Source organism: Branchiostoma belcheri, unplaced genomic scaffold (genome assembly GCF_001625305.1).
Source record: "Branchiostoma belcheri isolate BF01 breed outbred unplaced genomic scaffold, Haploidv18h27 scaffold150, whole genome shotgun sequence".
In the NCBI taxonomy this organism is placed as follows: domain Eukaryota; kingdom Metazoa; phylum Chordata; class Leptocardii; order Amphioxiformes; family Branchiostomatidae; genus Branchiostoma; species Branchiostoma belcheri.
Window position 1 is genome coordinate 37,628 of NW_017802936.1, and position 11,816 is coordinate 49,443.

Sequence of the window (11,816 nt, forward strand, 5' to 3'; positions counted from 1 at the left end):
CTTTCAGTTCAGGTCATGTATAGCGCGCACTCCTGCCGCATCGTCAAGATGTGTTCTTGGGGTTAGGGGCTAGCAACCCCTCACCCTGCAATTGTTCTTGCTACAAAGTGTAATGCTAAGCCTCGATCGGACGGATCTAACCGGAAACGACCTAGTAATGCCCAACGACTACGAGAACTGGACCTGAGCATATTGCTCAAACCTGGGTGAATTGGCCAACATGTGCCACGAACTTAAGCCAACAATTGTCGTTGTCATTGAAACATTTCTGGACTCCACTGTGAAGGATGGAGATGACTGTATCACCATCCCTGGATACTCTCTCTGCTGCCGCAGAGACAGATCTACCTCATCCGGGGGAGGAATCGTCGTCTATTGCCTAGAAGGGATTGCTATCTTCCATGATAAAGACCAAGATCCCCTAGACTTGGAACTGATGTGGTTCACAGTAGCCCTAAAATCCTATAAGTTGCTAGTAGCTGCAGTCTACAGACCACCAAGCAGCAACAGTGATATCATTGACTACCTAGATAACAGCATCCTATCCAAATTGACTGCCTTTAGCGCCCAATCTGTTGTTCTGCTAGGAGACTTCAATGTACATCACCAAAACTGGCTAGGCAGCCGTACAACAGATGCAGCCGGCCGACTCTTGCTGGAGTTGTCCAACTCTTTTGGCTTAAAACAGATTGTCACTGAACCAACAAGGGAGAGCCAGATCCTTGATCTTGTACTGACCGACCTCCCTTCCTCTGCTAAAACTTTTGCAAGACTTGGTACCTCTGACCACAACCCGGTCCTACTTAAGATAGATGTTCCCATCTATAGGGACAAGCCCTACAGGCGTAAAGTTTGGCAGTACGATAAGGCAGACTACTGGGGCCTGAGGGGATATCTCTCTTCTGCAGAATGGCGAGATGCCTTCCAGGGAGATGACCCGGAGCAAGCTTGCAGCAGAATCACGACCATCATTTGTGATGTAATGGAAATCTTCATCCCTAACAAACTGGTCACCAATAAGACTGGTGACAAAGCATGGTTTGACGACCGTTGCCGGACAGCTGCAAAGAAGAAACGACGACTGTTCAGGAAACTTAAGAGTAACAACACGCCTGAAAACAGAGACAAGTTCACAAAAGCCAGAAAAGAGTACAACCGGGCTGAGAAACAAGCAAAGAGAAGATACAACAAGAAACTAAAGAACAAACTGACTGATGGTAGCCTAACAAGTAAGAAATGGTGGAACACTGTGAACACTCTCTCTGGCAGGAAAGCCAGAGCCAACATTCCAGTGTTGAAAGCTGAAGGACACACATTTACCACAGCAAAAGAGAAGGCTGAAATATTAGCCCAAACCTTTGCCAGGAAGTGCCAACTGGAGAATGCAGAAGAGTTGGCCCCAGAAGTCCCGGTGACAACACTGCACACTCTGAAGAGTATTACCTTCAAACCCAAAGAGATCAGACAGATCCTTCGGGAGTTACAACCAGACAAAGCCAATGGACCGGACGCAATTCCCAATAGAGTACTGAAAGAGTGTTGTGCCGAGCTTGCAAGTCCACTAAGCCGACTATTTCAGCTCTGTTTTGCACACGGGATGTTTCCGAGCCAATGGAAGTGTGCATCAGTTATCCCAATCCACAAGAGGGACTCCAAGTCTGACCCTTCCATGTACCGCCCCATCTCCCTGCTCAGTAACATCAGCAAAGTGATGGAGGCAGTGGTACAGAGGCAGCTTCAGAAGTACCTACTACAAAACCATCTAATATCAGACAGACAATTCGGATTTAGACCTCATCATAGCACTGCTGATATCCTCACTATTCTCTCCCAGCAATGGCCCAGTGCTCTGGACAAAGGCTGGGAAGTACGTGTCATAGCCCTGGACATCAAGGGTGCATTCGACAAGGTTTGGCATAACGGACTCTGCTCCAAACTGAAAAGCAAGGGGGTCTCTGGGGTGCTACTTACCTGGATCTCAAGTTACCTCTTGAATCGTTCCATCAAAGTTGTTCTGTCTGGTCAATCTTCAACCACCACACTGATCAATGCTTCTGTTCCTCAGGGCTCTATTCTGGGACCCCTGCTGTTTTCGGTGTACATAGATGATTTGGAAGACGAGTGTGAAAACCCTCTCTATCTGTATGCTGATGACTCTAACCTGTTCTGTGTAATCAAGACAGGTGATGACAGCAGAGCGGCAACAGAAAGCCTGAATAGGGACCTGCAGAACATGAGTAACTGGGCTGTCAAATGGAAAGTAACCTTTGAGCCAGCTAAGTGTAAAGCAATGACCATCTCCAGAAAGAGAAATCCAACAAGATCAGACCTTTTCTTTGGTAACACTAGACTGGCAGAAAAGGACGAATTGGATATCCTTGGTGTCACTGTTGACAAAAAGCTCACCTGGGCCAAGCACATCTCCAACATTGGTGCAAGAGCTGGACAAAAGCTCGGAGCTATGCGGCGAGTTGCCCAAAAGCTTCACACCAAAGGGAGAGCCACAGTGTACAAGGCCCAGGTACGAAGCGTCATGGAATATGCGTCATTATGTTGGATGGGGCTTCTGTCACTTCGTTAAAAATTCTTGATTCCATCCAGAAAAAAGCATTACGTATCATTGGTGTAAACGAACATGATGCCACAACCGAACTGAATATCCCACCACTACTCCACAGACGTCAGGTGGCCGCTGTCTCGCTAATCTACAAAATGCACATGTCCACATGCCCACCAGACCTGAAAAAGATGCTTCCCCAACCTTACACAATCAGACGCACAACCCGCAGCAGTCTCTCCACTGGAAAACATGCCCTCACTGTGCCGGTCTCTAGAACTCATGCCACCGGCAGAACCTTCATACACACTGCAGTTGACATCTGGAACAGTCTTCCAGACAACGTGGTGGGCCGGATCACTGACAACAACCTCCAGTCATTCAAAACAAGAGCACACCGGCATCTTCTCTCCACCACCAGGACTTCTGCATGTAGCTAGAACTTTGCAACTTTGCTGTAAACCAATGATTAGCCAGGAGTGTCACAATCCAGGCTATTGTTTACACTAGCACATGATAGAAAAAAAAAAAAAAAGTTGAAAAAATTGTAAAATCATTGATGCCAATGCCTGACTCTGGTATTCAAATTTTTGAAAGTGCAGCACATGGAACATTCATACAGTATGAAACATGTTTGAATTATTCTATGGAACTTACATGTATGGAAACCGTTACAATGTAGGTGCATATAGGTAAACTTATCTACATGTACGGGAAACGGGACAGTTTATTTTGAACTTTCCAGAGAAACGCCTATCAATAACTTGAGAACGTTCAACTAACGACATATCAATATGTTAAACTTATTCTTGTTAGTACAGTGGAGCTAAGGTGGTGTTTGGGAGGTGGTAGGTTGAAATTCAAAAGGTTTGAGCCGAAAACATGACCAGTCTCCTCAAAAACAAAACCAACTGAGAGAGTTCGGCAGTCACGTGAGCGAGCGGCCAAGTGGTTTGTCAGCCAATTGAAATCTTGTTGTTGTATCTAATTACAAAAAATTTCCATGTGGACAATTTTTTCCATCTTTTGTCACAGTGGTATGTTTTCTTCAGTTTAGGCTTGGTGGAGTGGATGTGCATGTGGTGTGCATCATTCTGTATGTCAACATCACAACTCGAGAAGTTGTGGATGGATCTTTTAGATATTTGGTATATAGGTAGCTGTTGTAAAAAAGGTCAAGGTCAAAATGGTGCACCTGGTGGTTTGTACGGTACTGTAGGGGGCTTTTTATGCATTTGTTCAAATTGTTGATTGTACATGTACAGCATGTGTACAGCATATCTAGAGGAGCTGTAAATGGATGTTTGACATTTGGTAGGTACAAAATGTACATGTAACATTATGTAAGTTACAGTAACAAAATGTACAGGTAATGTAGCATGTAAGTAGTTGTGATTATGGAAACAAAGGTGAAGTTAAAAAAATGCTTATGCACTATTATATAAAACACTGTAATTATGGAATTTCCTCCTTAATTATGCAAATTAAGTCCTCATTTGCATAATTTGCATTTAAATATGTACAACTCTCTCTCTCAGCCACCAAAAATGATGAAAATATGTTGTTCCTATCTGGACTTATTGGCTTTTAAAAATTTCACTAGAAATTCCCCTGCAGTTCCAGAATAAGCTGCTAGGGGTACCAAACCCACACCACTTATTCCTGACAGGAAAAGCTACCTGTCACCAAAAAGTCAAGACCATAGCATGTTCAGGACAAAAGATACAAAAACTGGAAGTTCTGCTGCAGTGCCAAGGTCATCCACCAGGAGGCCCATAGTTGACCTTGACCTTCGTCTTCCTGACTAACCAGCATACCAAATATCATCACAATGATCCATAAAGGCGTTCTGAAGTTACCCGGTATGCTGACCACAAATGTGCGGAAACACACCCACCCACACACACACACAGACAGACAGACAGACAGACAGTCACACACACACACACACACACACACACAGACACACCAAAAACAATACCTCCATTTTTAATGGAGGTAACTAGAGCATTAAATTTAAAAAAAAAATTAAGGTTAAAAAGTGACTAGGGAAATAGAAGAGGTTGATTTTCGTTTAATGATGTTCATGGGATGTGCCATTAATATTTATGATTTAGCATATTTAAAGAATACAATCATGTACTATTAGTAATTGCTTTTTCTACCCTATCAATGCCTTATCTCAATGGGCAGTTTTGCGTCAATGTTTTAAAGTTTATCTTTATGACTTATCTTGCTTAATCTTGCTTAAAAGGTTAAAAATACTAAGTTAACACTTTTTAAAAGAAATACTCTTGACTTGAGGAAGGCATGTGTTCCTCAAACTCTTAGACCAGTTACTGATATGAAGGCTGAATGAAGCTTTCATATCCCTAACTGTGTTTGTCCCTGGTTCCTTATTCCAGGCTGTCCAGCTGATATTCACAGACCGCGTGTCCCTTCGTCGGATTGTGTGCAATGAAACCCTTCTCGGAAAGCTCATCATCTTCACCGATCCTGACGTCATTTCCAATGTGACCACAGCGCTGTGCGGGCTGTCTGTACAGAACCTGACAGCACTGGCCAGGGAGTTCCAACGGGATGTGGACTGGTCCAAGTTCTTGGAGGAGGTTAGAGAGCTATTTGAGCACCTAAATGATGCTCAATTAGGCATCATTTGCATAATTTGCAATTTTCTCTCTCAGCTACCTACACACAAAAATGATGAAAATACGTTGTTCCTATCTGGACTTACTGGCTTTTCAAGATTTCACCAGAAAGTCCATAAAGGCGTTATGAAGTTATGCTGACTACAAATGTGCGTAAACACAAACACACAGACAGACACACACAGACACACCAAAAACAATACCTCCATTTTTCATGGAGGCAATTACAAAATGTATAATAGTTATGATACAAAATGTATGTACAAATGTGAACACAAGCACAATCTCCAGTTTTATGTTGTATTGAGGGACTACTCTTCACAATGTATCATTTCCACCAATTTATGGATCACTATTAACCTGAGTGTTTTCTGAACTTTGCAGCTCTTCAATTTTGTACAAGACCACACTTCCCTGGACCCTGAAGCAGCCCAGGCCAGGTGGAACTCTACTTTCCAACGACTTCGCCGCCTGTCAGAAGATGTAGGTATTGCAGGCTGATACAGTCTGTAATTGTGTTATTAATAATAGGTATCAGTTTTGTGGCAATCTCTCATTGTTACCTCCACGAACAAGAATTTGGTATCACCACTAAATACCAGAACGTACATTTAAACAAACATGGCTGACAGCTGCGTTTCCAGCTTTTAAAACACATTGTTGTCATGTTTTTCACCTTTGTTTCCTGAATGGCAGCTATTTGCTACTTACAATATTTGCAATGCCAATGGGGTAGGGTTGATTCAAAATTGACTTTGTGTGTCATGCTGTGGTTACATAATGCAACTTTAGATTAAGTTGTAAGAATAAGACAACTTTTGGTCCTGATGACATTTTAGGTTAGTTAAGACTAAAAGCACCAATTATCTACTACAGTAGGTGCAGGCCTAATTTTTTATTGGTGCACCGTGCGACCGTGATTTCAAATGTGTAGTGACTGTCGCACTCTCAAAATTTAACCTTAACCAGGAGCACTCATGAGCCCTGAGAGAAATTTACCCTCTCACCCATTCATCTTAACATTTTCTTCTGATCGTCTGATTCATGAGAAGAATTTTATCTGTTCTGGTGTTCCCTTCACAGATTGGTGCCCTGGGTAGCTTCCAGTCGATCATCAATGATGTGCAAAATATCACGGCTCTTCTTCGTGAGCAAAACGGGACCGTCCCGTCCCTGGGACTCCTTGTCTGTGGGAGGGAGGATGCCCTGAATGTTGGCTCCTTCACAGCAAACATGCTCCAGTTTACCCAGGAGTCCATGCAGTCTGTGCAGTTTCGAGATTACTTTGAGAAAGATGATGAGAATGATGCAGGTGACTTTGCCAAAGACAACAGGACAAGTAAGGGTCTTTCAGAGCTTCAGAATACATGTATCTAAAAGGGGAGGCATAAAATTTATATTCTTCTTCTCCTTCTTCGGTACCCCCAAATAACCCCGCAAGGGGTGCCGTTAGGGGGAGAGGAGATCCAGGCTAAGGCGGGCAGGCCGCCAGCCCGGCCCAGAATGACTCAACATTGGGAGCCATAACTACCGGGTCGGGTAAGGAGTTCCACTGAGGAACTGTACGGGGGAAAAAAGAGCATCTGTAGGTGTCTGTGCGTGTGTTTATAGGCTGGTATTTAAGTGCGTGACTCCCACTGTGTGGGCTGCAAAAAGACTGCCAGTTTGAGTGTTGATATACCTTTTTTTTAAAGCTAACATAATAATGATACTGCTCATTATATCCCCTATGTATTGTTGAGTTGAGTGAGAGTGAGTGAGTGATTGTTGATATGATTTACCACTGGGGTGATAGGCAAGCATGAAAATTAAAAAAAAGTAAATTGATACAAGTGGAACATAATAATGTAGCTTCAGGTACCCCTTCCATGTTAATACATGTACCATGTACTGAAATTTGTGTTTCTGTTCGACAGCACCCTTCTGCCAGAGGCTGTTCCATCAGCTGGACAGCGAGAGGCTGACCAAGTTCCTGTGGAGTTACCTGAAACCTCTGCTAGCAGGCAAGATCCCATACAGCCCAGACACACCTGCAGTCAGGAAAATACTCAAAGAGGTACAGATTTTAACTCATGAGATGGTGAAGTATTCCATATTGAATTCCGAAACACATATCCTGCTTGCAAGATTAGTTCTGTGAAGTCCCACATTATTATTCTGTGAAGGAGGTTTCCCTCCTGCAGGAGTATTGTAGTCAGTTTGATTTACATGTTCGCAGGTAAAACTCATGGTTCCCTTGTTTTATCGACATGTAATTTGATACATCATCTGCAGGCATGCCCGTGATGATGCCTGTACATCAATGCGTGCGCGGATGTCATCCATAGAATTAAGTCTGTGTGGCCTAAATGCATATTATACAAACACCCCTATTTTTATAATTGTGTAGAATAGGCTGTAGGTTAAGTACATGTACATGTAGTTGTGTGGTAGGCAACGTGCTATAAGCAGATATTAGGTGGTTTTTGTGTTTTCCCGAGTGTCGGGGTCGAGAACTATTATGTACCTTATTTTTAGAGCCCTAAAAAAGAGAATGCTGTCGTTGTAATACAATGTATATCAGCCTGTCAGCAGAATGGTCAGTTCAGCACCCAGGATAGTCCTAATTTGCATAATTTATGAGGAAATGCTAGAATAGCCTTATCTCTCAAGTTAAGAGCATGTCTATTATCAAATCCTTTACCCTTTTTCTGTATACAAAGACTGTTTCATTGTAACATTAATGGCAGCTATAAAATTTCTTGTACATGTATTTACATTTTAGGAATCATAATCTTCCATAAAATGTCTATTTGAGTTAATTTACATGTAAGTGCATGTCCTTCCTTTGAATTGTTTTTCTAGGCCAATGCTACATTCCAAGAGATCAGCCGTTTGGAGGACTTTGCTGACACCTGGCTGTCTGTTCTGTCTCCTGAGATCAACGACACCCTGACCAACAGTGACACCGTCAACTTCATCCGGGTGATCTGATTGCGTTTTCACATTTTTTACTCTGTAAATTATAAAGACGTAAAATGCATTACTTTAAATCCGAGGGGATAAAACCTGACTAGAAATATCATCCTATAATACTAAAAGTATGTTTTATGTTATGCATGGGAGTCATTTGAAGCAGTACATAAAACTATACCAGGAAGGATCCTTAAGCTTACTCCTTTGAATAAATCCAGTGGGTTCTGTAACAGGCTGGAAGTCAAACACGGGACCTCCATCTTTAGGTCTCATCCAAGAGAATGTCCCTAAATTAAAGTTAGATACTTATTTTACTCAATTCAAGTGAGGTGCCTTTACCAAGGGTACAACACTGGGGCCTGCCAGGGATATGAACCCAGTACATGTACCTTCAGATTCTAGGTTTAACTTAACAACCCTACCCATAAGACCGCCTTGACACCTCTGTAATGTTTTATTTCATGTGTGACTAATGTAAATTGTTTCTCTACATTCTACAGGATTATCTGGCAAACCCACTATTTGCTGAACAGTTTGATGCAGCCATAGAGGAGAGACTGGGACCTGACCCATGGCTGACTGCCGATTGGCTGGCTGGCTTCCTTGGTGGTAATACAACCAGCAGCACTAACTACACGTGGGTGGATGCAATAGAGCAAACAAATTCAGCATTCCAGACTCTGCTGAACTATCTACAGGTAAAAGATAAGGCAATTAAGAAAATTGTTACCGTTTTGTTGGCGATACCTCATCAGGGGCAGAAATTTGAAACAAGGTATTTACAGCACAGGCCACAAAATACATTGTATGTAATGCTATCAATTTTTAAAAGACGTCCTGTGGAAGACTGTGAGATGTCCCACAGAACTTCCACAGAACTGTCCACTGGTAATGTAAAATGCCACTGTGAAACTTCTTCTGCGTAAGAAATCTTTTGCAAGATTTTTTTCATCAATGAGTAGTCTTTGTATTCTGAGATTTACAATTTTACATAATCCACCTCATTTTCACTTATTACCTCCATGAAATGTGTCATGGAGGTTATATTTTCAGTTGCGTTTATCTGTCCGTCCGTCTGTTGGTCAACAAGATAACTCAAGAACGCCTGGATGGATTGGTTTCATACTTGGTGTGTTGGTAGGGTGTGACGAAAACTGGAAATGATTAGATTTTGGTCCCCCTAGTGGCTTCCCTTGGTACTGCAGCGCAACTTCCGGTTTTGATATCTTGCGATCTGGACATGCTAGGGTCATGAAATTTGGATGATAGGTAGCTCTCGTGCTTGGGAAGAAGTCACATGAGTTTGGGCCCCGTAGCGGCTTGTTCTGGAACTGCAGGATGGTTTCTTTAAAAATATTCGAGAGAGGATACATGTAACTGAACAACTGTTTGATGGATCGTCATGATTTTTGGTATGTAGGTAGCTGAAATGATGCTTGACATGATTAGAATACAATTATGCAAATCAGGATCTAATTTTCATAATTAATGAGGAAATTCTATAAATCTGCTGTATTCCATATTAGGGCTATGAAACACTTTAGACATATGTAATTGAGAACAACAAGATCATTGGTAGATATTGATTATGTAAATGAAGACCTAATTTGCATAATTAATGGCAAATTGGTACAATTTTATGGTGGTAACTGCTGTGAATTTAATACTTGCCATACTTGGAAGTTCAATTAAGGCGAACATCACTAAACATAATTTATTCAAATCAGGACCACATTTGCATAATTTATGAGGAAACGCTAGAATAGCCTTATTTCTTAAGATAACCCTGTCATTGGGCGGAGAATATGATCAAATGATATAATATATGTAAATGGGCTCTTATAATTTGCATATTGGCAGTAAAAAAATGTATAATTCGTCAGCTTGGATGGCAAACATGAGTTGGCAAAGGTATGTCAGAGGTCATACTTGCATATAACCAACAATATCATACGTTGTCCATGTTAAATGGTAAGGATTTCACCAGTGTGTTGTATGTTACTAGGTAGGGGCTATGTGAATAATTTGTATAAAAATTTTGCTAATGAGCAGGATTGTAAATGTAAGCCATTTATGTGATCATCACTATGCATAAGCTTTACGAAAGCACTAAACATGTCATGGAGGTATGAGATTGTCGAACTCTAGTTTGTAGATAATTAGTGAATATTGGGGATTATCAGCACAGTGGGTGCACGCGGTCTCGTTAACTTTATAACCTCCTTGGTTTATTCAGATTCATCTGGTTCCAATAAACAACTCACATAGCTATGAACAAGTTGGAAAAATGATAGTTGCATGGATGCCTTTGTATGATTTAACAAACAAAAATCTAATGCTAAAATTGTCAGACATTTTCTCTTCTCCGCTAGAACAACGCAAGATGAAGGTCAATTTCCTGTGCCCTGGGAGTAAATAAATGCGGTCAAATACATAATGTGTTACATGTATGTCGGTGTGCCACAGCATCAAAAAGTTTCTGCAAGGCACAAAATTGCGACCTACATGTATATCAACAAAACCACTAGTTTGAGTAAAACTGAATTTAGAATTATTTTGGGGCAAGTCCCTTTCCCATGGTGCCACTACACGTACATATATTTGATTGACAGGTGTTTCCTGCTTTGAAGAAGTTCGAACCTAAGAGTGTAATCTTCGTTTGTTTCGCCCAGTCAGTTTCGCCAATAATTCAATCAGTTTTGCCCATCTTCGTTACAAACCTGATGTTCACTGACTACCGGATAGAACGTTAAATGGAGGTCCTATCATGTTTGGGAGAGCCACACCCCACACATGTTAAAGAACCCACCACATACATGTATATCAAAATCTAACCTTCCTGGTATGAGTGGTTCAAACCTTACAGTCCAATGGCCACTCCTGGGATCGTATTGAGGTCACCTGAGTTAGTGCCGAATAACAGCCGCTCCAGACCCTTATGATTAAGCCCCAATAATTGTAAGCTTGACTGCAAAGAGAGAGTAGGCAGCCCACCCAGTACAATATACATATAGAATACAACACGGTGTATTCCGTATCGCCCGAGGTACCAGCCCGACCGCGCGTCGGATCGCCCGACGGCCGAAGGCCGGAGGGTGATCCGATCCGCGGGAGGGCTGGGACCGAGGGTGATGCGGAATACACCGTGTTGTATTTTATTTATGTCATACCCACCCAAGAAAACGCGCCTTTCAATGCGAAATGAGCAAAAATTTGGTGTCCCTAATCCAAAAAAACGCAACAACATCAATTCCAACGTCCGAATTTTGCATTCGAATTTTCGGAAGCGTTGCACGCGGTTGGGGCGAAACGCGTTCGAATCTGTCTATGGAACATTTGGAAGGGCCGGGCCGTACGCGTTCAGAACCCCCGGGCTGTACCGCTAGTTATCACACGGGCCGGAACACCCGTATCGAACGTAATCGCGGCCCAGGTAGGACATAAAATATAATACAACCACCTGTATGAAGTCTTTCACTCCGCAAGACATTACATACTATAATATACATGTAGTCTACTTGATTGTGAACAAAATTATTTATATTTATTACAATTCACCTCATACACATGTACATGGAAGGCATGGTGGAACAGGTGGACCTGAGTACACCTTTTCAAGGCCACTATGCCAACAAAAAAAATAGAACAATAAGCAT

General features: G+C 42.1%; 1 protein-coding gene across 1 annotated transcript in view; it reads left to right on the plus strand.

The window, feature by feature from the left end:
* The first annotated feature begins 220 nt into the window (after positions 1–220).
* LOC109465451 (ATP-binding cassette sub-family A member 1-like) overlaps positions 221–11,816 on the plus strand; it is an 84,003-nt gene continuing 72,407 nt past the window's right edge. Inside the window, exons 1-9 of the mRNA XM_019762735.1 lie at positions 221–1,723; positions 1,835–1,909; positions 2,066–2,521; positions 4,963–5,166; positions 5,590–5,688; positions 6,289–6,544; positions 7,122–7,261; positions 8,050–8,169; positions 8,661–8,858. Of these exons, the coding sequence (XP_019618294.1) occupies positions 221–1,723; positions 1,835–1,909; positions 2,066–2,521; positions 4,963–5,166; positions 5,590–5,688; positions 6,289–6,544; positions 7,122–7,261; positions 8,050–8,169; positions 8,661–8,858 (3,051 nt within the window). The remainder of the gene's footprint in view (positions 1,724–1,834; positions 1,910–2,065; positions 2,522–4,962; positions 5,167–5,589; positions 5,689–6,288; positions 6,545–7,121; positions 7,262–8,049; positions 8,170–8,660; positions 8,859–11,816) is intronic.